The 24848-nt window shown below is 40.7% G+C and overlaps 2 protein-coding genes across 3 annotated transcripts in view; both read right to left on the bottom strand.

The window, feature by feature from the left end:
* The window catches only part of NCKAP1L (NCK associated protein 1 like), a 390138-nt gene that overhangs the window by 210159 nt on the left and 155131 nt on the right, over positions 1-24848 (bottom strand). The window lies entirely within an intron of this gene.
* On the bottom strand, positions 6734-14918 carry HOXC10 (homeobox C10). The gene is made up of 2 exons (XM_068212262.1): positions 14143-14918; positions 6734-7109 (listed from the first exon to the last, which is right to left on the bottom strand). The coding sequence occupies exons 1-2, from the start codon at positions 14831-14833 to the stop codon at positions 6832-6834; spliced, it is 969 nt and encodes a 322-aa protein (XP_068068363.1). The 5' UTR covers positions 14834-14918; the 3' UTR covers positions 6734-6831.

Below are 24848 nucleotides of genomic sequence, written 5' to 3'. Positions count from 1 at the left end.
GGGCGGGGGAAGGGCGGAGGCGGCGGCTGCTGGATTCCAGCCCGGCAGCCCCGGCCTGCTCCGTGCGCGCCGAAAAACGGGGTTTTGAGGGGCTCTTTAGGGCTTTTTTGGGGGTGTTTTTCGGGGTTTTTTGGAGGTTTTTCGAAAGGGTTTTAAAGGTTTTGTTGTTGTTGTTGTTTTAGGGGTTTTAAAAGGGTTTTGGGGGGTTGATTTAGGGTTTTTTATAGGGTTTTTAAAGGGCTTTTTTAGGGTTTTATAAGTTTTTTTCTTGGGTTGTTTTAGGGTTTTTTTAGGTGTTTTATTTAGGTTCTTTTTTTTAAGGGTTTTAAGGGCTTTTTCCTTCCACAGGATTTGTCCCATCCCCACAGATTTGCCCCTTCCCTCGCCGGTACCTGCGCGGATCCTGCGCGGGTCCCTCCGCGCCGCAGCCTTTGGCCGATTCCTGCGTTTTCCCCACCAATTTCCCAGCCCCTTTTTCCGCCTCTTTTCCCTCTTTTCCGGCTCCTCTCTCCGCAAAAACCTTGAGGCGCTTTTTCCCACCCCAACCCCCCCCCGGGAGGAACCGGAATTGATTCAATCCCCCCCAAAATAAAGCCCAGCTCCCCAAAAATCCCCAAAATTCACCAGCGCGACCTCTCCGAGCCCCGGCGCTTTTCCGGGGTGTTTTGAACTCGTTTTGGGGTTGGTTTTTAGGTGTTTTGTCTTTTTTTTTTTTATCTCTCAGAACGGAGAAATGCAGCCCGGGGCGATGCTCGCCCACACAGAAATTTGGGATTTGGGATTCCACCTGCCGGGAGCGGAGCGATCCAGGAAAAGCCGCCAGGAAAATCACCCAAAATCGGAGCTATCGCTGAAATTTGACCCTGAGGAAGCGGAATTAACGCGGAGAACGGAGCCAAAAATGAAGCAAGAAATAGAAAATCCACGGAGAACAGCGTGGGGTCCCTGCCAGCACTCCTGGTTTTCCATAAAAAATCGGCGCATCCCAGGAAAATCTCGGAGCCATAAATCCCCCCCGCGCCCCTCCGCCGCTCTAATTTCATAATTAAAAACCAGTGGGGGAGATTTTAACTTTTTATGGCTTTTCTGGGGTCGGGGTTGCTGAGCGTATTTTAAAATTCGCTGCTTTTTTTTTCTTTTTTGTTTTTTAATTTATTTATTTATTATTATTATTCCTCTCTCTCTCTCCAGGGGTGGCTCGGAAATAAAAATCAATCTTAATATGCAGAGAATAGAAATTGGTTTGTCTGGTTCACGCTGTTCGGAGAAAAAAGGGGGAGAAATCTGCAGATTGTTAATCCCGAGAAGGCGAAACTCATCATAAATGTAATGAATCCTTTAAATCATTCAATTATCACAGCACTAATATCAAATAATTATGGTTAAACCTACCAGTAATCAACCTTGTTCCTGTTGAAATATTAATTTAAACCAGCGTGGGGTCGTTGTTTTCTTCTTCTTTTCTTTTTTTTTTCCGCTTCTTTTGCCCTTTCAGCGACTTTTAAATTCCGTTTTTTGCCCCCAGGGTGACGAAAATACCCCAAAACAGCAAAATCAGCGACACTCCGCGCTTTAAACCGAGCATTTTTAACACCAAACAGAGCATAAAAAGCAGATATTCAATAATGCATTCATTTTATTCTCCTTTGGGCCACAATCCCCAGCCCCAGCCCCCGTTTGAGGGAAAAAATCGCGATTTTCGCCATCGAAATCAACTCCTGCCGCACCAAGCTCGCCCTCAGGGAGAAAGCAAAATTGAGGGAAACACCGAAAAATCACAACCCAGCAGCCAAAACACCACCAAAACACCACCAAAACTCCACCAAAACTCCACCAAAACTCCACCATCCCGGCCGAACCTCGACCTGCCCGCAGCGAAAATCCCAAATATTCCGAGTTTTGCCTCAATTCCAAGCTGCGCCTCTCAGGCTCACCCCGACTCCGGCACAATCCGCGTTTTTGGGGTGCCAAGACGCACAAATCCACCAAAACCAGCGGGAAAAGGCTCCCAAAATCCCCAGTTTTCCACTCGGAAATCCACTTTATCCTCCTGGCGTTTTCAGACCACACCGATTCCTCTTTCCCCGCGATTTTTGTTCGTTTCACACCCAAATTTCCTTTTTTTTTTTTTTTTTTTTTTTTTTGGTCATTCAAACGCTGGCACAACTTCCCCAACTTTCCCAGCGCGTTTTAAAGGGGAAAAAGGGGGAAAATAGCTTTTTTTTTCCCCTCTACTCCTGAAATATAAACGCCTGGTTTCCTCCAGCCCCAGTTCCTGAGATTTTTTTTTTCCCCGTGTTTTTATTCCAGAGGATTTCATTCCTGAATTCCCAATCCAGCCTCCACAGAACAGCTGGAAATCCAGATTAAAGCGTGCGAAAAAAGGGGGGAAATTTAAATTTAATCGCTGGCTGGAGGCACCGGCAGCAGGAGGAGTTGAAACCCCCCGAATTCTGCTTTTTTCCCCCCTTTTTCACCTGCGCGTTTGGGGGTTTTTTTTTGGGATTATCAGCAAAAGGGGGCGAGAGGGGCGCTCCTGGCACAGACCCCCAAAAATGAGTGCTCCCCAACACCCCCTCCTCATCCAAACCCCCCCAAAAATTCCCCAAATCGCCTTCTCAGCTCAAAAAAATCAATTTTTTTTAAAATTTAGGATTTCAAAAGCCGCCACGGGGGAGGAAGGAAAAGGGGAGGGAATTTTAATTTTTTATTTATTTATTTATAATAATTTCCTTTTTTTCTCTCATTTTTTAAAAGGCATCACCCCGCGCTGAGGCTCTGCCAATCATCGCTGATAATTTGGGGTGGAAAAGCGCAAAAAGCGCTGCTTTTGTCCTCATCATCCCAGCAACAAAAGAGGGGAAAATCGGGGCCAAAAAACAAATAAAAGGGGCCAAAAAAACCAAATAAAAAGGGTCCAAAAATCAAATAAAAAAGGGGCAAAAAATCAAATAAAAAGGGGCAAAAATCAAAGGAAAAGGGGGCAAAAATCAAAGAAAAAGGGGCAAAAAAATAAAATAAAAAGGGGCAAAAATCCCCGCGAGGGGCGCGCTGGGGGGGTCGGCGCAGGTTTGGGTGGCGATCCCCGTCAGGACGGGGATTTTGGGGTGGGATTTCGGGGTTTTTTCTATATTTTTGAATATTTTTTTTTTTTAGGGCGCCCGGCGGAGCTGCGGGTGCTGCCCTTGATGAAGACGAACTGACGTAATTAAGGCAGTTTCTTGTTGCCGAGCCTAAAGCCCATCCCAACAACATGAAACTACCTAAACCACAGATCAGCTGCGCTGGCATCCACGCGATTTCTGTCAGAACGGGCGGAAAAGGGCAAAAAAAAAAAAAAAACAAAACCAAAAACGCGGCCAGAGGAAGAGGAGGGAGGGGAAACGGGGCTGGGAGGAAGGTGGGGGAAAAGAGGGGGGAAAAAAAGAGGAAAAAAGGAGAGGAAGGGAGGAAATTCGCCCCTTTGTTGCTGGTCTCCCTTCGGCCCCCTCGCGCGTCTCGCTGCCCGAAATTCGCAGCTCGGGAAATGCTCGGAAATGGCAAAATTCATAAAAATAAAGCCCGAGGCGGCGTTTTTAATACGTCAGTCTTTAATGTAAATGGATTTAAGCGCTGGCGCGGCGGCGATTCTGGGGGGGATCAGCTCGGAAATCAGCTCCAAAATGCGGAATTCTCGCGTAGCCCAAAACCGCGGCCCGAGAGCCCCGCGGCTGCCGGCAGTGGGACCCAAATCCGCGCTGGGCTCCGCACCCCGCGCAGAACCGCGCCTCCAAATCCTCCAAATCCTCCAAATCCTCCAAATCCTGCCGTTCGCCCCGAAATTGCCGCAATCCCCGCGTTCCGCGCAGCCTCCGCGCCGCCAAGTTTCCAGGGAAGGGAGGTTTGGGGGAGGAAAAAACGGGGGGGAAAAACCGGGAATTTCCGCGCGGAAATCCCGCTGCCAGGCGCGCAAAGCCCTGCCAGGAAACGCGCGGGGCTGCGGGAAAACCCGAGCGCGGAGGGAGGGGAAAATATCACAATAATAATAATAATAATAACAATAACAATAATAATAATAATAATAGCAGCAACAACAGCAATAATAAAAATAAAATCCGCGCAGAGATAGAAATCTCCGCTCTTACCTTGCGGCCGCCATCCCGGATCGCGGTTTTTTTGGGGGTGTAAATCCCAGGGCAGCTCTCCCCAAAAAAATAAAATAAAAAAAAAAAAAAGCCGCGCGGAGGGAGTTGCGCATCCCAAGGTCGCCGCGCCGGCTCTGCCTCCCTTCCCTCCCGCACCGTCACCTTTAAATGCATCTTTTACTGCTGCGGCACATTATATTTGCAGATCATAAAATCCACCTCCAGCGCTCGCCGAGACTGTCCTGACATTACTGTTTTATGACCTTGACTTATTGTGGTCACCTGGATAATATTTAAATCAACGTTATGGGGCTCGCGCTCGCATTAAAATCCCCCCGCCAGGAGAAGAGGCTCCTGGAAGCCTTAAAAGGATGAGTCTTGAGGAGAGAGAGAGAGAGAGAGAGAGAGGAAGGGAAAAAAAAGAAAAAAATCTTATATATATATAGAGGTGGTTGGTGGGGGGGGAGGTGGGGAAGAAATGGTTCTTCACCCCCCCACCCCACCCACCCCCCCCCCAAAAAAAAAAAAAGATTAATAAATAAATGATTTTTTTTTTACATTTTTTTTAAGGAACCCACTCGTCCACGGTTCTATGAAATTTATTTTGGCTCCGTAAAGGAAGATACATGCACAGGATAACACATACAGGATATATTTAAATACCACAGCCACTAGAAATGGACTTTTTATTTTCCTTTCTTTTTTTTTCCCCCATCATCAGATCACCCAATCCTCTGATTTTTTAAATTATTTTTTTCCTTTCCTCCCCACCCCACCCTTTTTTTTTTTTTCCTTTATTCCCTTTAAATATTTTATTTCATTTTATTTTAAGGATGGCTTTCCCTGGGAGGAGCTGCACAGCTGCGGGCGGGAGCTGTCCCCACTGCGACTCGAATTTACACACACCCATGTGAAATCCATCTTTTTGCTCCTTTTTTTGGCCGCTTTTTCCCTTTTTTCGCCGTTTTTATTGTACAACGGCTAAGCTACGCTAAGATTTGGGGGGAAAAAAAAAAAAAACACCACCAAAGAAACCAAACCCAACAAACTTTAGGAGGCATTTATTCCCTCCGAAACATAAAAACCACACCTGGGGGAAAAGTCCTTCTGCTTTGTGCTGCGCGGAAATAACTTAAATATTTGATAAAGTCGGGATTTTGTGATTTTTTTCTTTTTTTTTTCTTTTTTTTTTTTTTGCCACTGTCTTATTTTCCACCTTTGATTTCCCCTCCGAGAAACCGCGGGGTGCAAAATCCCCTCGTGGCGCTCAGAGCGCAAAAAAACCTCTCGAGGTCCTTTCGGTTTATTTGATTTTTTTCGCCGTTTCGGCGTGTCGGGTTTTTGCGGGCGCGAGTAAAACGAACCAAAAAAAAACAAAAAAAACCCAAAAAAATATCCAACCAAAACAAAACAAAAAAAACCCACCCCAAAATAAAATAAGAAAATAAAAGAACAAAATAAAAACAACGAAATAAAAGAACAAAATAAGACGACGAAATGAAATTAAATGAAATAATGAAATGATGAAATGAGATGGTGAAAGGAAATGATGATAGGAAATGAGGAAATGAAATGGGGAAATGAAATAACATAACATAATAAAATAAAATAACAAAATGAAATATTAAAGTGGAATAATAAAATAAAAGAATAAAGGGAAATAAAAGAAGAAAATAAAATAAAATAAAATAAAACAAAACAAAATAAAATAAAATAAAATAAAATGAAATCATGAAAGAAAATATAAAATAAAATAATAGAATGGAATAATAGAATGAAATAATAGAATGATATAATAGAATGAAATAATAAAACGAAATAATAAAATAAACCCAGAAAATAATAACAGAAAATTAACAAAATAAAATAACAAAATAAAATAACAAAAGAAAATAACAAACTAAAATAAGAAATTAAAATAACAAAATAAAATAACAAAACAAAATAATAACGAAATAATAAAATAAAATAAGAAAATAAGAAAATAAGAAAATAAAAAATAAGAAAAGAAAATGAAATAAAATGAAATAGTAACAAAATAAAATAATAGCAAAATAAAATAATAACAACATAAAATAATAACAACCTAAAATAACAAAATAAAATAATAAAGTAAAAGGAACAAAATAAAATAATGAAATAAAAGGAACAAAATAAAATTAAAAAAATAAAAGGAACAAAATTAAGTAATAAAAGGAACAAAATTAAATAATAAAATAAAAGGAACAAAAGTAATAAAAGGAACAAAATAAAATAATAAAATAAAAGGAACAAAAGTAATAAAAGGAACAAAATAAAATAATGAAATAAAAGGAACAAAATTAAATAATAGAATAAAAGGAACAAAAGTAATAAAAGGAACAAAATAAAATAATGAAATAAAAGGAACAAAATTAAATAATAGAATAAAAGGAACAAAAGTAATAAAAGGAACAAAATAAAATAATGAAATAGAAGGAACAAAATTAAATAATAGAATAAAAGGAACAAAATTAAGTAATAAAATAAAAGGAACAAAATTAAATAATAAAATAAAAACAAAAAAAAACCAATAAAATACAGATTAAACAGCAAAAAAAAAACCCAAAAAATTATAAAATAACGAAAAAAACCCCAAAAAAAATTAAAAAAAAAGCCCAAAAACGCCCAAGCAGGAGGGGAAGGGCCGGCGGTTTCCCTGGGAGGCCGCGCAGCCGGCGCGCCGCGCTCAGCTGAAGCTGAAGCCGGCGCTGAGCTGGCGCACGCGGCTCTCGCGGTTCATCTTCTTGAGCTTCATGCGGCGGTTCTGGAACCAGATCTTGACCTGGCGGTCGGTGAGCGCGATGCTGCGGCTGATCTCCAGGCGGCGCTCGCGGGTCAGGTACATGTTGAACAGGAACTCCTTCTCCAGCTCCAGCGTCTGGTGCTTGGTGTAGGGGCAGCGCTTCTTGCGCCCGCTGCGCGCCGTCAGCCACGTCCCCCCCGCGCCCTCCGCCTGCGCCTCCGCTGCCAAAGACAACAGCTCCGCGTCAGCCCGCGCTGCGGCGGCGTGCCCGCGGGACACGGGGCCCTCGGGGTCCCGCCTTCCTGACACAAAATGGGCTTGCGAGGGGGCTCTTCCCAGAGAAAATGGGGTTATATGGGGTTTTCAAATAGAAAATGGGCTTGCGTGGGGGCTCTTCCCAGAGAAAATGGGGTTATATGGGGTTTTTCTGAGAGATAATGGGGTTATACGGGGTTTTCAAATAGAAAATGGGGTTATATGGGTTTTTTCAAATAGAAAATGGGCTTGCGAGGGGGCTCTTCCCAGAGAAAATGGGGTTATATGGGGTTTTCAAATAGAAAATGGGCTTGCGAGGGGGCTCTTCCCAGAGAAAATGGGGGTATACGGGGTTTTTCTGAGAGATAATGGGGTTATATGGGGTTCTTCCCAGAGAAAATGGGGTTATACGGGGTTTTCAAATAGAAAATGGGGTTATACGGGGTTTTCAAATAGAAAATGGGGTTATACGGGGTTTTTCAAATAGAAAATGGGGTTATATGGGGGTTCTTCCCAGAGAAAATGGGGTTATACGGGGTTTTTCTGAGAGAAAATGGGGTTAATACGGGGTTTTTCTGAGAGAAAATGGGGTTATACGGGGTTTTCAAATAGAAAATGGGGTTATATGGGGGTTCTTCCCAGAGAAAATGGGGTTATGTGGGGTTTTCAAATAGAAAATGGGGTTATACGGGGTTTTTCTGAGTGATAATGGGCTTGCGTGGGGGCTCTTCCCAGAGAAAATGGGGGTATACGGGGTTTTTCTGAGAGAAAATGGGGTTATACGGGGTTTTCAAATAGAAAATGGGCTTGCGAGGGGGCTCTTCCCAGAGAAAATGGGGTTATGTGGGGTTTTCAAATAGAAAATGGGCTTGCGTGGGGGTTCTTCCCAGAGAAAATGGGGTTATACGGGGTTTTTCTGAGAGATAATGGGGTTATATGGGGGTTCTTCCCAGAGAAAATGGGGTTATACGGGGTTTTCAAATAGAAAATGGGGTTATACGGGGTTTTCAAATAGAAAATGGGGTTATATGGGTTTTTTCAAATAGAAAATGGGGTTATACGGGGTTTTTCTGAGAGATAATGGGGTTATATGGGGGTTCTTCCCAGAGAAAATGGGGTTATACGGGGTTTTCAAATAGAAAATGGGGTTATACGGGGTTTTCAAATAGAAAATTGGGTTATACGGGGTTTTTCTGAGTGATAATGGGCTTGCGTGGGGGTTCTTCCCAGAGAAAATGGGGTTATACGGGGTTTTTCTGAGAGATAATGGGGTTATACGGGGGTTCTTCCCAGAGAAAATGGGGTTATGTGGGGTTTTTCAAATAGAAAATGGGGTTATATGGGGTTTTCAAATAGAAAATGGGCTTGCGTGGGGGCTCTTCCCAGAGAAAATGGGGTTATGTGGGGTTTTCAAATAGAAAATTGGGTTATACGGGGTTTTTCTGAGTGATAATGGGCTTGCGTGGGGGTTCTTCCCAGAGAAAATGGGGTTATACGGGGTTTTTCTGAGAGATAATGGGGTTATACGGGGGTTCTTCCCAGAGAAAATGGGGTTATGTGGGGTTTTTCAAATAGAAAATGGGGTTATATGGGGTTTTTCTGAGAGATAAATGGGGTTTCGTGGGGGTTTTTCTGAGAGATAATGGGGTTATACGGGGTTTTCAAATAGAAAATGGGGTTATATGGGGTTTTTCTGAGAGATAATGGGGTTATATGGGGTTTTTCTGATAGAAAATGGGGTTATATGGGGTTTTCCGAGAGATAATGGGGTTATACGGGGTTTTTCTGAGAGATAATGTGGTTACGTGGGGGTTCTTCCCAGAGAAAATGGTGTTATGTGGGGTTTTTCTGAGAGATAATGGGGTTATACGGGGTTTTCAAATAGAAAATGGGGTTATATGGTTTTTTTTCAAATAGAAAATGGGGTTATATGGGGTTTTTCATATAGAAAATGGGGTTATATGGGGTTTTCAGAGAGAGATAATGGGGTTATACGGGGTTTTCAAATAGAAAATGGGGTTATGTGGGGTTTTTCTGAGAGATAATGGGGTTATACAGGGTTTTCAAATAGAAAACGGGGTTATATGGGTTTTTTTCCGAGAGAAAATGGGGTTATATGGGGGTTTTCCCAGAGAATATGGGGTTATATGGGGTTTTCAAATAGAAAATGGGTTTATATGGGTTTTTTTTCCGAGAGAAAATGGGGTAACATGAGGTTTTTCTGACAGAAAATGGTGTTATATGGGATTTTCAGAGAGAGATAATGGGGTTATAAAGGGTTTTCATATAGAAAATGGGGTTATATGGGATTTTCAGAGAGAAAACGGGGTTATATGGGGTTTTCAAATAGAAAATGTGGCTATATGTTTTTTTTTTCTGACAGAAAATGGGGTTATATGGGATTTTTCCGAGAGAAAATGGGGTTATATGGGGTTTTCAGAGAGAAAATGGGGTTATATGGGTTTTTTTCAGAGAGAAAATGGGGTTATATGGGGTTTTTCAATTAAAAAATGGTGTTATATGTGTTTTTTCGGAGAGAAAAAAGGCTTATATGGGGTTTTTTCTGATAGAAAATGGGGTTATATGGCGTTTTTCTGACAGTAAATGGGGTTACGTGGGGTTTTTCAGAGAGAAAATGGGGTTATATTGGTTTTTTTTTGAGAGAAAATGGGGTTATATCTTTTTTTTTTCTGCCAGAAAATGGGGTTATATAGGGTATTTCCGAGAGAACATGGGGTTATATGGGTTTTTTTCTGATAGAAAATGGGTTATATGGGTTTTTCCTACCAGAAAATGGGGTTATATGGGGTTTTTCCACAATATTTTTATTTCCGAGAGAAAATGGGGTTATATAGGGTTTTCCCGAGAGGAAATGGGGTTTTATGGGGTTTTTCTACTAGCAAATTGGGGGTTTTTGGACAGAAAATGGGGTTAAATTTGTTTTTTCTGCAGAAAAATCGGTTTTAGGCAAGGGTTTTGAGACTTGGAAATAGGGGTTGAATTAGGCCCGGATATTGGGTTTAAATAAGGTTTTTTTTTCCACGAGAAAATCGAGTTTATAGGAGGGTTTTAACGCGCGGAAATAGGGGTTGAATAGAAGTTCTTTGGGCCCAAAAATCAGATTTTAACAAGGTTCATTCGGCACGAAAATGGGGTTTTTCTACCAGGGCTTTCCGGCACGGAAGTCGGGGTTAAATAAAGGTTTTTCCGGGCTCAAAAATCGGATTTTAATAAGGTTCAAACTGCACGAACATGGGGTTTAAATACGGGGTTTTTTTCTGCAAGAAAATCGAGTGTATGCAGCGATTTTTCCCGGCTCGAAATGGAGTATAAATAAATGTTTATTCCGCACGAAAATCGGGTTTAAATATTGGTTTTTCCGGCTCGAAAGTCGGGGTCCATAAATGGTTTATTGGCCTCCAATATCGGGTTTAAAAAGTGGGGTTTATCCGGTGGAAAATCGGCTTAAAATAAAGGTTTATTCGGCCCAAAACCGAGGTTAAATAAAGGTTCATTCGGCCAAAAGTCGAGTTTAAAAAAAGGTTTATTCCGCCCAAAATCGAGTTTAAATAATGGGTTTTTACCGGGTCCAAAATCAGGTTTAAATAAAGGTTTATTCGGCCCAATAATGGAGCTTAAATAAAGGTTTACTCGGCTCAAAATCGAGTTTAAATAAGGGTTTATTCGGCTCAAAATCGAGTTTAAATAAAGGTTTATTCGGCTCAAAATCGAGTTTAAGTAAAGGTTTACTCGGCCCTAAGCCCGGGTTTAAATGAAGGCGTTGGGGCGGTGCCGGAGGGGTTTTGGGGCTGGGGGTGCCGGGATTAAAAAAGAGACACGAGCTTGGGCAGATAAAACTGGTTTTGGGGAGAAAAATCGAGTTTTGGGCAGATAAAACTGGTTTTGGGGAGAAAAATCGAGTTGTGGGCAGATAAAACTGGTTTTGGGGAGAAAAATCGAGTTTTGGGCAGATAAAACTGGCTTTGGGGAAATTAACCTGGTTTTGGAGGGGGTAAATTGAGTTTGGGGGAGAAAAATCGGGTTTTGGGGAGATAAACCGGGTTTTGGAGGAGAAAAATGGGAGTTTTAGGAGGGAAATGGGGTTTTGGGGGAAAGAATTGAGTTTGGGGAAGGAAATGGGGTTTTGGGGAGGGAAATGGGGTTTTGGGGGAGAAGCCTCGAGTTTGGAGGAGATAAATCAGGGTTTGGGGAGGAAAATGGGGTTTTTGGGGAGGAAAATCAGATTTTTGGGTGAAAGAATCGGGTTTAGAGGAGATAAATCGGGGTTTGGGGGACAGAAATCGGGATTTTGGGGCACATAAATCGGGGTTTGGGGGACATAAATCGGATTTTGGGTGGTAAAAAAAAAGGGGTTTTTATGGAATAAATCGGTGGCAAAGGCGCCTCCGCTGCCTGGAACCCGCAAAGGTCGCGGGGTGAAGATCTCCTGCCTCCCCCACGGCAATTAAACAGCGCTAATTACAATTTCCCTGCGGTCACTGATGAATTTTGGGGTTCCCCAGACCACCCCAAAACCCCCCAATCCTTTCTCGGCGCTTCCTGGGGCCGAAATCGGCGCGGTTTGGGGACATTTTTGGGGTGAAATAAATCGATTTTCGCAGCTTTCCCTTCCAGGGCACAACCTGGGGCAAATCGGGGGAAATTCGGGGGAAATGCCGCGGCTCACACGGCCCTAAATAAACACCGGAGGATCCTTGGATTTGGTCATGAGGAAGGAAAATCCGAGCCCCAATTCTGGGCAAAATCCAAGAGAATCGCAGCAAATCCTCGGCCCCGCATTTGGGGAAATTCCCTGAAAATTCGGGGTTCGCCCTTCAGGACCTCGAGTGCCCCCAAAGCTCCGGAGTCGCCTCCCCCGAACGCTAAAATTCCACCAGAAAAAGGGTTTTTATTAAAAAAAACCACCAAAACTGGGGCTCGACAGAAGGGCAAATCGCAGCTTGGGGAGGTTTTCATGGACACAAATCGCCCGAATCCGCCCCAAATCGCCCCTGACCGTCCCAAACCGAAATTTCTCTGACAGCGACCCCAAAAAATCTCCAAAATCCGCCCAGCCCGGAGCATCCCCTCCAATGCAACAGCCGAGCGGACAAATCGCTTTTTATTCATTTCTCTTCGCCTTCTTTCCGCCCACAGCGCAAATCCAGCCCAAAATAAACCTTTTTTTTTGGGGTTATTTCCCACCAAAACCTCTCCCGGCGCTTTTGTGCAGATTAACTTTGCGGGGTTTTGATAACCTTGACTTTGCTGGTTTTTCCCTTTGTTGTGGTGGGTTTTTTGTTGTTTGTGTTTTTTTTTTTTTTTTTTTTTTTTTACTTGCCGGGTGTTTCTTTTTTTTTTTTGTGTGTGTGTAATCGCAGCTCAGCCCTCAGATAAAATCATTTCCCCTCCGGATGCCGAACCAGAAATGCGAATTGTGCAAAATAAAGAGGGGAGAAAAGAGAATTTCTGGGTTTCGCTGCCCCCAAGGCCGATTTCGGTGGGGGAGGAGAGATTTTGTTGGGGGTCAGGACTTTTTGGGGGGGTGCACAGAGCCGGAATTTTGGGATATTTTAATCCCCACAGCACAGGCAAAGCCAGCCTTAGATCCGAGCGAGATTTTCCTGAGGTTTTTTTTGGGGTTTTTTTCCCCCCAGAAAATCCATTCCCATCATTCCCGCTGGCTGAATCCGCCTCTGGATTTGCCCGGTTTGGGATGAAAAAGGGATTAAACCCCGAATATCCCAAATTTTCAGCCTCTGCAGCGAAAAATCCAACAGCTTTCCGTGCGAGCCTCGCCTCGGGAAAATCCCAAACCCAAAACATCTGCTCGGCACAACAGAAACATTTCTTTGCCTCCGCCAACGAGACAAAACAAATTGAAGAAGTTCAATTAAAAAAAGCTTTTTTTCCTCTCCCGGAGCCTCTTCCCAGCCCTGGAAGGAGCCGCAATTCCCGCCTGGAGCTGCCAACTCCGCTCCGCGCCTTTTTATCTTCATTATTTTCATTATTTCATTTTAATTCTTTCTTTCTTTCTTTTTTTTTTTTTTTTCTCTTTTTTTTTGACTGCGAGCCAACGCCAGAGGAAACCAAATCTCGCCCCGCGCGCTGAAATGAAGAATTCCCCTTGAAAAAAGGGGCGAAAATCGGGGTTCACCCCCCTGGAAAATCACAACAAGCGCGCCCTCGAGAGCCCCCCGAGCCCAGAACACCCCAAATCTCCGCGGTTCCAAAGCAAAGCCCACAAACTCCGAATTTCCATCATTTTTCTGCACCAAAGTCTGAATTTCCATCCTTTTCCTGCACCAAACACCAAATTTCCATCCTTTTTCTGCACCAAACACCAAATTTCCATCCTTTTTCTCCATCAAACACCAAATTTCCATCCTTTATTCTGGCACCAAACACCAAATTTCCATCCTTTTTCTCCATCAAACACCAAATTTCCATCCTTTATTCTGGCACCAAACACCAAATTTCCATCATTTTTCTGCACCAAACACCAAATTTCCATCCTTTATTCTGGCACCAAACACCAAATTTCCATCCTTTTTCTGCACCAAACACCAAATTTCCATCCTTTTTCTCCATCAAACACCAAATTTCCATCCTTTATTCTGGCACCAAACACCAAATTTCCATCCTTTTTCTGCACCAAACACCAAATTTCCATCCTTTATTCTGGCACCAAACACCAAATTTCCATCCTTTTTCTGCACCAAACACCAAATTTCCATCCTTTTTCCGCAGCCACCGCGCTCTCTGCTCCCCTTTCTCCCCTCTCACACCCGAATATATAAATATATATTTTCAAACACCACCATTCGAGGCCGAATATAGATTTTTTTTTTTTCCCCCACCATAAGGCATCCTCGATCGGCATTATTTTAACCCCAATTTCTGCGGGAGAAGCCGGCGGGGCAGCGAGCGCGTCCCGGGACAATTTTAACCCCTTCACCGCCAAAAATTCACGAAAAAAAACGACGAATCCTCCCCTACCTTTCGCCTCGCTGTCGGAATTATCGGTGCTGGCCGTGTCCGTGCTTTTACTCATCTCCTTCTCCGCCTCGGCCGCGCTCGCTTTGGTTTTTTCCGATTTGATTTCCCCCCGCGGCTGCTCCGCGCCGGCGTTTTCGGGGCAATTCCGCTGGAATTTGGGTGAAACCCCCTCGGCCGCGGCCGGCGCCGCTTCCAGCCGCTCGCTGCGGCCGCTCCTGCCCTCGAGGCCCGCCTGAAATTCCGCCGGATCGGGGCTTTTCTCCAGCGAGGGGTAGCGGTAGTAGCCGGCCACCGGCACCTCGTGGTCGCCCAGGCAGGGCTCGGCCAGCGGCGAGGGGAAGAGCGCGCCCTCGGCGACGTTGTCGGGGTTTTTCGCCCTTTTTTCCGCCGAGAACATGCAGCAGCCGCCCTCCTCCTTGACGGCGGGGAAGGCGCAGCTCGGCAGCTGCCGCGCAACAGGTTGCTCGATCCTAAAAGCGCTTTTGGGGTCGGCCCAGGTGTCGAGCTGCGCCAGGTAGGGCGGGAAGGAGCCCAGCGAGGCCTCGTCGCGTTTCGGGAGGGCCGCGCAGCTCCGCAGGGGCGAGAAGTCGCCGGGCTGGGCGAAGAGCCCCGGGCCAGCGGCGAAGGGGTCGGGGCGAGCCAGCGGCTCCATCAGGAAGGCGTTGGGAGCCGCGCTGTTGGGACATGACATTTTCTCCGGGAGCGCTTGGCGGGAGGAATACTCCAGCCAGGGGCTGACATCTTTTTTTTAGCGAGGGGGGGAAGGAGGAGAGAGAGAGAGAGAGAGAGGGAAAAAAAAAAAAGAAAAAAAAAAAAAAGAAAAAGAAGAGGGGGGGTAGAAGAAGAAGAAAAAAAAAAAAAACTAAAAAAATCCGAGCCTCTTAATTACCCACGCATCGCTTCCCACCCCCCCAACCCCCACCGCCGCCAGCACCCCCGCCTCTTTTTTTATTTTATTTTATTTTTTTTTATTTTTTTAAAGCGTTGTTTTTTTTCTTTTTCCCTTTTTTTTTTTTTTTTTTTTTTTTTTTTTTCGCCTTCCATCCCTCACCCCCACGTGACGCCCAGGCCAATGAGGATTGAAAATGGCCTTGATGATTCAGACGGCGCGGACGTCACGGGGGTCAAGTTGTCGCCACCGGCGGCGGCTCCGGTGGAGCAACAGCGACATCTGCCCGCGCCCGGCCGGGACCTTCACGTTGAACAAAGCCCCGCTCGCCCGCCCCGCTCGTTTACTAGCCCAGCCCCGCCTGGGGGCCAAAACCCGGCCGAGAAAAACCTCGATTTTCCACCGATTTCCCAGCCCCGATTCCCACCTCCCCCCCGCCCCCCCGGTGCGTTTTTATAGCGGGGATAAACGGGGGGGATTTGGTGTAAAAAATAAAAATCATTTGTGCGGCTTTTTCCTCCTTTTTTGTTGGTTTTGTTTTGGGTTTTTGGTTGTTTTTTTTTTTTCCCCTTAATTCTGTCTCCGCTGTCATCGGTCGAAAATCCGCTTTTTGTGGCCGAAAGGAAGGAGGGGGGTTTAATGATGGTTTAATTAGGGTTTAATTATTGACCCCCTCTTCGTCCTTCGCCTTCCTCCCTCGGCCGCTCCTTCCTCCTTCTCCCGGTCCCACTCCGGGCTCGGAGCCGCCGCTCCTCGGCCGAATTTTGATTTTATTCCGATTATTTCGGGCTCTGCAGGGGCTGGGGAGGCTTGGGGGGGCGCGCTCGGTTTTGGCCTTTTAGGAAAAAAATCGGGGCGAGGGCTGGGGGAGAGAAATTTGGGGGAAAATCCCCAAAATTCCCAATTTCTCCCCTCAGCTCCTCGGAGTTGGGTTTTTCCCGAGCGGCTTCCCCCGCTGGAGGAAAAAAAAGGTGAAATCCAAATTTTCTTTTATTTTCCTTATTTTTTTGTTGTGTTTTTTTTTTTTTTTTAATTTTAATTCATTTTTTCCCCCTTTCCCCGCCGCGCAGCGGCTTCGCCTCCCCTTGCCCTGCCCCAGCAGCTTTTTTTAATTATCCGCTCTCATTCCCGAATGTCTGGAATTTCTGGGATAAAACCGCATCGGGGGGAAGGGGGGAAAAAAAATCCCGCCGGAGAGGGGGGAGAAAAAGCTCGGATTTGGGAAAAAAGCCGGAATTTGCAGAGCGCCAACCGCCGCTGCCTCTTTTGCTCCGGAATTCTCCGATCCAGCCCAAAACACTCGGAAAAAAAAATTATTTTTAAAGCGAAACTCTCCGGGTTCCGGCGGGTTTTAATTGAATTTAATTTTCATTCTTTCCCTGCCGTTTTTAAATTGGGTTTTCATTCTTTTCCCGCAGCGAATTGAGGATTAAAGTTACTTTTTTCTCCCCGATTTTTTCCTCTCTCCTCTTTTTTTCCGTGGCGCGGTTCCCACCGAGGGCTCCTCAAGTTGGATTTTTTGGGAATTTTTAATCTCCCAGCGAAAATTTGATGCCCAAAACCACCGGATTTGGAGTTTGTCGTGGTCACCTCCAACTTTTTTTTTTCCTTTATTATTCCGGAATTGGGGTTTTCCAGCGTTTGGGGATTGGGAAAATGGGGAATAAATGAGGGGGGAAAAAAAGGGGAATAGGCCGGGAATTTCAAGATCATGACGGGGGAGAAAGAGGCGGGTTCAGAGTCACTTTCAAGGGAAACAAAAAGAAAACGCAGCGTTCATTAAAAAAAAAAAAAACTACAAAAACGAAAAAAAAAAAGCAACAAAAAGTGCGGGAGAAGAGGGAAAAAGAGGGAAAAATTGGAAAAATAAATTTAAAGGAAAAGAACAAGGATAAAGGGAGAAAATAAAATGGAGGGAAAGAAAGAAAAGAAAGAAATCGCGGGAAAAGGGAGGGGAAAAAAAAAAAGTGGAACTTGACCGTTTGGGGCGATTTGTGACGGTTTAGGGCAAAGCCCCAGAGGGACGCTGGGGACATTCCTGGGAATGTTTTCCCAAGGATTTCCCGAGGATTTCCCGAGGATTTCCCAGAGATTTCCCGGAGATTTCCCCAGGCCGGGGCTGTGAAACCGCCCCGCTTCTCTTCCCGCACGAAATGAGCCAAAATCCCGATTTTTAGGCCTGAAAGCGCCGCGCGGGCGAAGCTTCCCGGGATTCCGGCGCCATTTGGTTCCCTCGGCAAAAAAAAAAAAAAAAGATAAAAAAGATAAAGCAACAAAAAAGATAAAACAACAAAAAAGATAAAGCAACTAAAAAGATAAAACAACAAAAAAAGATGAAACAATAAAAAAGATGAAACAATAAAAAAGATAAAACAAAAAAGATAAAAAAATTTAAAAAGATAAAACAACAAAAACAAAAATGATAAAACAAAAAAAAGATAAACCAAAAAAAAGATAAAACAACTAAAAAGATAAAACAACAAAAAAGATGAAACAAAAAAGATTTAAAAATATTAAAAAAAAGATAAAACAAGAAAAACAAAAAAAAGATAAAACAAAAAAAAGATAAAACAAAAAAAGATAAAACATAAAAGATAAAACATAAAAGATAAAACAACAAAAGATAAAACAAAAAAGATAAAACAACAAAAAAGATGAAACAACAAAAAAGATGAAACAAAAAAAAAGATGAAACAACTAAAAAGATAAAACAAAAAAGATTAAAAAATATTTAAATGAAGATAAAACAAGAAAAACAAAAAAGATAAAACAACAAAAAAGATGAAACGACAAAAAAGATAAAACAACAAAAAATATTAAAAAAAGATAAAGAAAAAGATAAAACAACAAAAAAGAAGATAAAAAGATAAAACAACAAAAACAAAAATGATAAACCAAAAAAAGATAAACCAAAAAAAGAGATAAAACTAAAAAAAGATAAAACAAAAAAAGATAAAACAAAAAAAAAAAAAAAAAAAAAGAAGATAAAACAAAAAAATATTTTAAAATTTTTAAAAAATTAACAAAAAAAGATAAAAAATATTAAAAAAAGATTAGCAAAAAAAAGATTAACAAAAAAAAAGCTTAAAAAAAAGTTTAAAAAAAGATGAACACCAACAAAAAAATTTAAAAATTAAAAAAAAAAAGTAGCAAAACAAAAAAAGGGAGGAGAAAAGCGAATCGCGACTTCATGGCCTCAGTTTTGGGCTCGCTGTTTTTTATGGGCTCCGGGCAAATTCCGCCGCGTGTTTCCCCAGCTTTCATTTTCGCCGATGAAATTCAAGCCCAGCGCGGGGTTTTTATTTCATTCCGCTTTTTCCCCCTCCAATCCCGTTTAATTTTATTTTTCCCCGCGGGTTTCATTTTTCTTTCCATTTCCCCCCCGTTTCATTTTATTTTTTTCCCGCCGGTTTATTTTTTATTTTCATTTTCCCCCTTTAATTTTATTTTTTCCCTCCCGTTTCACTTTTATTTTCATTTTTCCCCTCGTTTAATCTTAGTTTTTTCCTTGCCGGTTTCATTTTTATTCTATTTTCACCCTTAAATTCAATTTTTTTCCCTCTGGTTTAATTTTTATTGTAATCCCCCCCCTTTAATTTTATTTTTATTTTCATTTTTTCCGCCTTAGAATTTCCGCGAATTTTTGGGACGCCCAAATCTCACCTCACGTTGTCAGCCTGGACAATAAATTGATTTTCCCCCCATTTTTTCGCTCTCTATCCCGGAGTTTTTCCCCATTTTTTTTTAACCTCTCATCCCGGTTTGACGGATTGAAATAATTTGATTTTTCTCCTCCACGCCAGAACATCCGGAGCAAAATTCCTTCAAAAAAAAAAGGGTGGGAAAATGGGAAAAAAGCGTTGAAAAGTTAATTTTGGAGGGAAATCTGGATTTTCGGCGGATTTTTCAGCAGATTTTGCCATTTTTGAAAGGTTTTGAGGCCGTTCCGCCATCCTGATCGGCATCTTGTGCCCAAGTGACGAATAAATAATTAAAAAATCAAATTATTCCTGAATTACGAGCTGGAAATAAATGACTCGGGATTCCTTTTTTTTTTTTAATGGGGTGGGGAAAAAAATAAAGGGAGGGAAAACTCCGGGAAAGGGAATAATTGTTCCAATCCAAAATAATTACAAAAATTAAAAATCGGATGAAAGGCGATTCATGAGGGGAGAGGAAAAAAAAATAATAATCCCAATTTCGGGGAAGAAATCCCTGAAAAAGGCAGGAAAATCCCAAAAGGGAGAGCGGAAAAAAAAAAAGGGAATTTCCTGATTTTTTGGGAATTCCGCCCCGTTCCACGGCGGCTCCAACCCGGCTTTTTCGGGGCTTTTTTGGGCCAAAAAACCCGAAAAAATTTGGTTTATTTTCCCCCTTTCCTCCTCCCCTTGGAGACGCGGGACAATTTTTGGGACCAAAAAAAAAAAAGGGGAAAATGTGGATTTTTTTCCCCTTTAGAGCCGATTTACGGCGGATTTTTTTTGCAAAAAAAACCCCAAAAAACCCAAAAAAATTAGAATTTTCCCCTTCCTCGTCCCCTTGGGGGAAGGGGAGAATTTTTGGGGCCAATTCGGGGATTTTTGTCCCAGAAACCCAGAAAAAATCGGGGATTTTTCCTTTCCTCCTGCACTCGGAAATGCAGGACAGCTTTTGGGGCACTTTAGGGATTTTTTTTTGGTCAGAGGCACAAAAAAAATGGGATTTTTTCCCCTCCTCGTCCTCATTTTGGGTCATTTCAGGACATTTTTTATCCATTCAACCCTGAAAAAATGAGATTTTTTTTCCCCCTTTCTCTCCCCCCTCGGTTTGGGGACAAATTTTGGGGTCACTTCAGGATTTTTTTGGTCCAAAAAACCCTAAAAAAAAAAGGGAATTTCGCTTTTCCTCCTCCCTTTGGAGATCGGAACCCAATTTTGGGTCACTTCTGGACGTTTTTGGGCCAATAAATTAAAAAAAAATTCAGATTTGGCTTTTCCCGTTGCCCTTTTCTCTTTATTTTTATTCCCCACCTCATCATTTAACCTGAATTATTTCCCCAAATTTGGTTTTTTCCCCAAATTTCCCGGTTTTTTCCCCAAATTTCCGCGTTTTATTCCCATTTTTTAATGGCAAACATTCATTTTTTAATTTCATTTTTAATGGCAAACATTCATTTTTAAATTTCATTTTTTAATGGCAAATGTTCATTTTTTAATTTCATTTTTTAATGGCAAACATTCATTTTTTCATTTCATTTTTTAATGGCAAACATTCATTTTTCATTTCATTTTTAATGGCAAACATTCATTTTTAATTTCATTTTTTAATGGCAAACATTCATTTTTTCATTTCATTTTTTAATGGCAAACGTTCATTTTTTTCCCCTTCCAGGCAATCTTTGTGTGCCTTTAATAACCACAAAAAATCGGATTTTTTCCCGAAATTTTCCCATTTTATTCTGATTTTTCACCTCATTTTCCCATTCTAGGGAGCCGCAGGGTGCTTTTATTAATCACATCAAATTCGTATTTCCCCCCTCCGAATTTCCCCTATTTTATTCTGATTTTCCTCCCTGTTTTATTCCTATTTTCCCCCCAAATCCTCCCGATTTATGATGATTTTTCCCCTCAATTTTATTCTGATTTCTCCCCCAATTTTCCATATTTTATTCTTATTTTCCCTCCCAAATTCCTCTGACTAATTCTGATTTTTCTCTCAGTTTATTCTGATTTTCCCCCCTTATTTTATTCTATTTCCCCCCCCTATTTTATTCTGTTTCCGCTCCCAATTCCCTGATTTATTCGGATTTTTTCCCCCTAATTTTCCCTATTTTATTCTTATTTTTCCCCCCAATTCCCCTTATTTTATTCTGATTTTTTCCCCCCAATTCCTCTGATTTATTCTGATTTCTCCCCCCTATTTTAGCCTCAATTCCCCCCGATTTATTCCGATTTCCCCCCGATTTTATTCCGATTTTTATCCATTTCCCTCACCTTTCTAGGGACTTGTTCACGCCTTTAACGATCACCTTCAATTTCTATTTTTTTTTCCCCCCCCAGTGCTGGAAATAATTCTGATTTATGGCCCGGTGGGGGGAGAACAAAAAACAAAATTAAAAAAATAAAATTAAAATAAAACAAAATTAAAAAAATAAAATTAAAATAAAATAAAATAAAAATAATTTAAAATAATAAAATAAAATTTAAAAATAAATAAATAAATAATAAATAATTAAATTAAATTAAAATAAAATAAAATAAAATAAAATAAAAATAATTTAAAATAATAAAATAAAATTTAAAAATAAATAAATAATAAATAATAAAATAAAATAAAATAAAATAAAATAAAATAAAATGAAATAAAATAAAATTTAAAAAATTAAAATAAAATAATATAAAAAAATAAAATAAAATAAAATAAAATAAAATTTAAAAAAATAAAAATAAAAATAAAAATAAAATAAAATAAAATTAAAATAAAATAATATAAATAAAATAAATAAAAATAAAATAAAATAAATAAAATAAAATAAAATAAAATGAAATAAAATAAATAAAAATCAAAATAAAATAAAATTAAAATAAAATAATATAAATAAAATAAATAAAATAAAATAAAATTAAAAATAAAATAAAATAAAATAAAATAAAATAAAATAAAACAAAGTAAAATAATAAAATAAACCCCTCAACGCCTTTTTTTATTTGTTGGCTCAGCAACTGTAAACTCTGAGCGCCAGAAATCCATCAAATTTTACAATCGCTCCTTCCTGCGCCGCCGGCGACCCCAAATCCGGGGAATTATGGAATCGTGGGAAAGGGTTTTAGGGTTTTATTTTACCCCCCACCCTGCGCTGGATCCCGAAAAAAATCCCAAAAAAAACAACAAAAAAATCCCGAAAAAATTAAAAAAATAATCCCAAAAAACCCCCAGAAAATCTCGCAAAAAATGAAATAAAAATCGCCAAAAAACCCAAAAATAGCTGCCAAAATTTTAAAAAATCCCCAAAAAAATTCCCCAAAAATCCCAAAAAAAACACAAAAAAAAATTTAAAAATTCTCCAGATTATCTCAAAAAAATAACCCAAAAAAACCCCAAAAATCTCCAAAAAACACCAAAAAATTATTAACAATTGCTCAGATTATCCCAAAAAATCCCCAAAAAAATCCCAAAAAAGTCCCCAAAAAAACACCAAAAAATCTGTTTTTGGGGGTTATTTTTTGAGTTATTTTTGGTATTATTTGGGGTTTTTTTGGGGTTATTTTTGGGGTTTTTGGGTTTTTTTGGAGGTATTTTGGGGTTATTTTTGGGGTTGTTTTTGGGTTATTTTTGGGGTTATTTTGGGGTTTTTTTGGGGGTTTTTTTTGGGGTATTTTGGGGGTTTTTTGGGGGTATTTTTAGGGTTATTTTGGGTTTATTTTTGGGTTTTTTGGGAGGTTTTTTGGGGATTTTGGGGGGGGTTTTTTGGCTTTTTGGGGGGGGAGGTTTTTAGTGTTTTTTTTTTTGTTATTTTGGGGTTTTTTGGGATTATTTTTTTTTTTTTGTTATTTTGGGGTTATTTTGGTGTTTTTTTTTTTTTTTGGTTATTTTCCAATCATTTTTAAGGCTTTAAAATTGAATTTTTTAAGTTAATTTCGCCTCAGGGATCCCCGCTCCGAGCCCGGCTGCCAAAAAAAAGAGATTTTTTTTCCCCAAAAAAAGGGATTTTTTTTTTTTTCACAAAAAATAAATGCAGCAATAAAAACAAGAATTAAAAACAACAGGGTAAAATAAAAATGAATGAGGAATGAAAAGAAAATCGGAATACAATGGGAATAAAAAAGGGTTTAGAGAAGAGAAATAGGGAAAAAAGGATTAAAAAGGGAACGAAAAGTCGGAATAAAAAATACGAATATAAAAATGTATATAAAAAATATATTTAAAAAAATATATAAAAATTATAAAAAATATAATAAAAATAAATTAAAATGTTTTTAAATAAGGAAAAATAATAAAAATAGAAGAAAACAGGAATTTAAAATAATTCAAAGCTAATTTTAAAATATTTTTTTAAACAATTTAAGATAAAAATCTTTTAAAATTTCAAAATATCGGAATAAACTCACCGGGAATTATAAAAACAAACAAGAAAACCGGGGGGGAAAAAAGCAGGAAAAAGCGGAAATTCCCAAAATCCTGGAAAATCTGGCGGCAAAAACCGCGGATTTCCACCCGCGAAGCTGCGCGGGCGCGGAGCCAACGCCGAGTGCGAGCCCGGGGCGGATTTTGGGTGGAAAAAAGCGAAATTCGGGGCCCCCGGGCGGGGCGGAGCCGAAGGGGTTAAAGGTGCTGGACTTGACTCCCTGAAGTTCAAAGGCACCGAAATTCCCATTTTTCCACCCAAAATCCCGGGATTTTGCAGAAAAATCCAAATATTTTCATTTTTTGGGGATTTTTCCACTCTCACCTCAATTCCTGGCTCGCCCCCATCGCAGTTTGGAGTTCAAATACACCAAAATTCCCATTTTAACACCCAAAACCCCGGGAATTTGGGGAAATTTTGGAGAAAAATCAGAATATTTTCATTTTTTGTTGGGATTTTTCCACTCTCACCTCAATTCCTGGCTCGCCCCCATCGCAGTTTGGAGTTCAAATACACCAAAATTCCCATTTTTCCACCCAAAATCCCGGGATTTTGCAGAAAAATACAAATATTTTCATTTTTTTGGGGATTTTTCCCCATTCTGGCCTCAATTCCTGGCTCGCCCCCATGGCGATTTTCAACTCCAACCACCGAAATTCCCATTTTTCCACCCAAAATCCCGGGATTTTGCAGAAAAATCAGAATATTTTCTTTTTTTTTTTGGGATTTTTCCACATTCTGGCCTCAATTCCTGGCTCACCCCCATGGCGATTTTCAACTCCAACCACAAAAATTTAAATTTTTCCACCCAAAACCCCGGGAATTTGGGGGAATTTTGGAGAAAAATCAGAATATTTTCATTTTTTTTGGGGATTTTTCCACTCTCACCTCAATTCCTGGCTCGCCCCCATCGCAGTTTGGAGTTCAAATATACCAAAATTCCCATTTTTCCACCCAAAATCCCGGGATTTTGCAGAAAAATCAGAATATTTTCATTTTTGGGGGATTTTTCCACTCTCACCTCAATTCCTGGCTCACCCCCATGGCGATTTTCAACTCCAACCACAAAAATTTTGAATTTTTCCACCCAAAACCCTGGGAATTTGGGGGAATTTTGGAGAAAAATCAGAATATTTTCATTTTTTTGGGGATTTTTCCACTCTCACCTCAATTCCTGGCTCGCCCCCATCGCGGTTTGGAGTTCAAATCCACCAAAATTCCCATTTTTCCACCCAAAACCAAGGGGATTTTGCAGAAAAATCCAAATATTTTCATTTTTTGGGGATTTTTACCCATTCTGGCCTCAATTCCTGGCTCACCCCCATGGCGATTTTCAACTCCAACCACCGAAATTCCCATTTTTCCACCCAAAACCAATTAAAATGGGGAAAATGGGAATAAAATTAAAATAAAAGGGGGGAAAATGGGAATAAAATGGTAAAAAATGAGATTAAAAGGGGAATTAATGGGAATTAAAGGGGAAATAATGGGAATAAAAGGTTAAAAATTGGGAATAGCAGGGTAAAAATGGGAATAAAAGGGGAATTAATGGGAATTAAAGGGGAAATAATGGAAATATAAGGGTAAAAATTGGGAATACCAGGGTAAAAAATGAGATTAAAAGGGGAAATAATGGAAATATAAGGGTAAAAAATTGGGAATAGCAGGGTAAAAAATGGAAATATAAGGGTAAAAATTGGGAATACCAGGGTA

Source organism: Anomalospiza imberbis, chromosome 22 (genome assembly GCF_031753505.1).
Source record: "Anomalospiza imberbis isolate Cuckoo-Finch-1a 21T00152 chromosome 22, ASM3175350v1, whole genome shotgun sequence".
Classification (NCBI taxonomy): Eukaryota; Metazoa; Chordata; class Aves; order Passeriformes; family Viduidae; genus Anomalospiza; species Anomalospiza imberbis.
Note: the sequence above shows the minus strand (reverse complement) of the source record. Positions and strands in the feature narration are given on the sequence as shown.

Excerpts from the sequence above, each read along its gene's own strand:
- HOXC10 (XM_068212262.1), bottom strand. The coding sequence starts at position 14,833 with ATGTCATGTCCCAACAGCGCGGCTCCCAACGCCTTCCTGATGGAGCCG. Across the intron at positions 7,110-14,142 it reads TTCCGACAGCGAGGCGAAAG|CGGAGGCGCAGGCGGAGGGC; the intron begins GTAGGGGAGGAT and ends TGTCTTTGGCAG.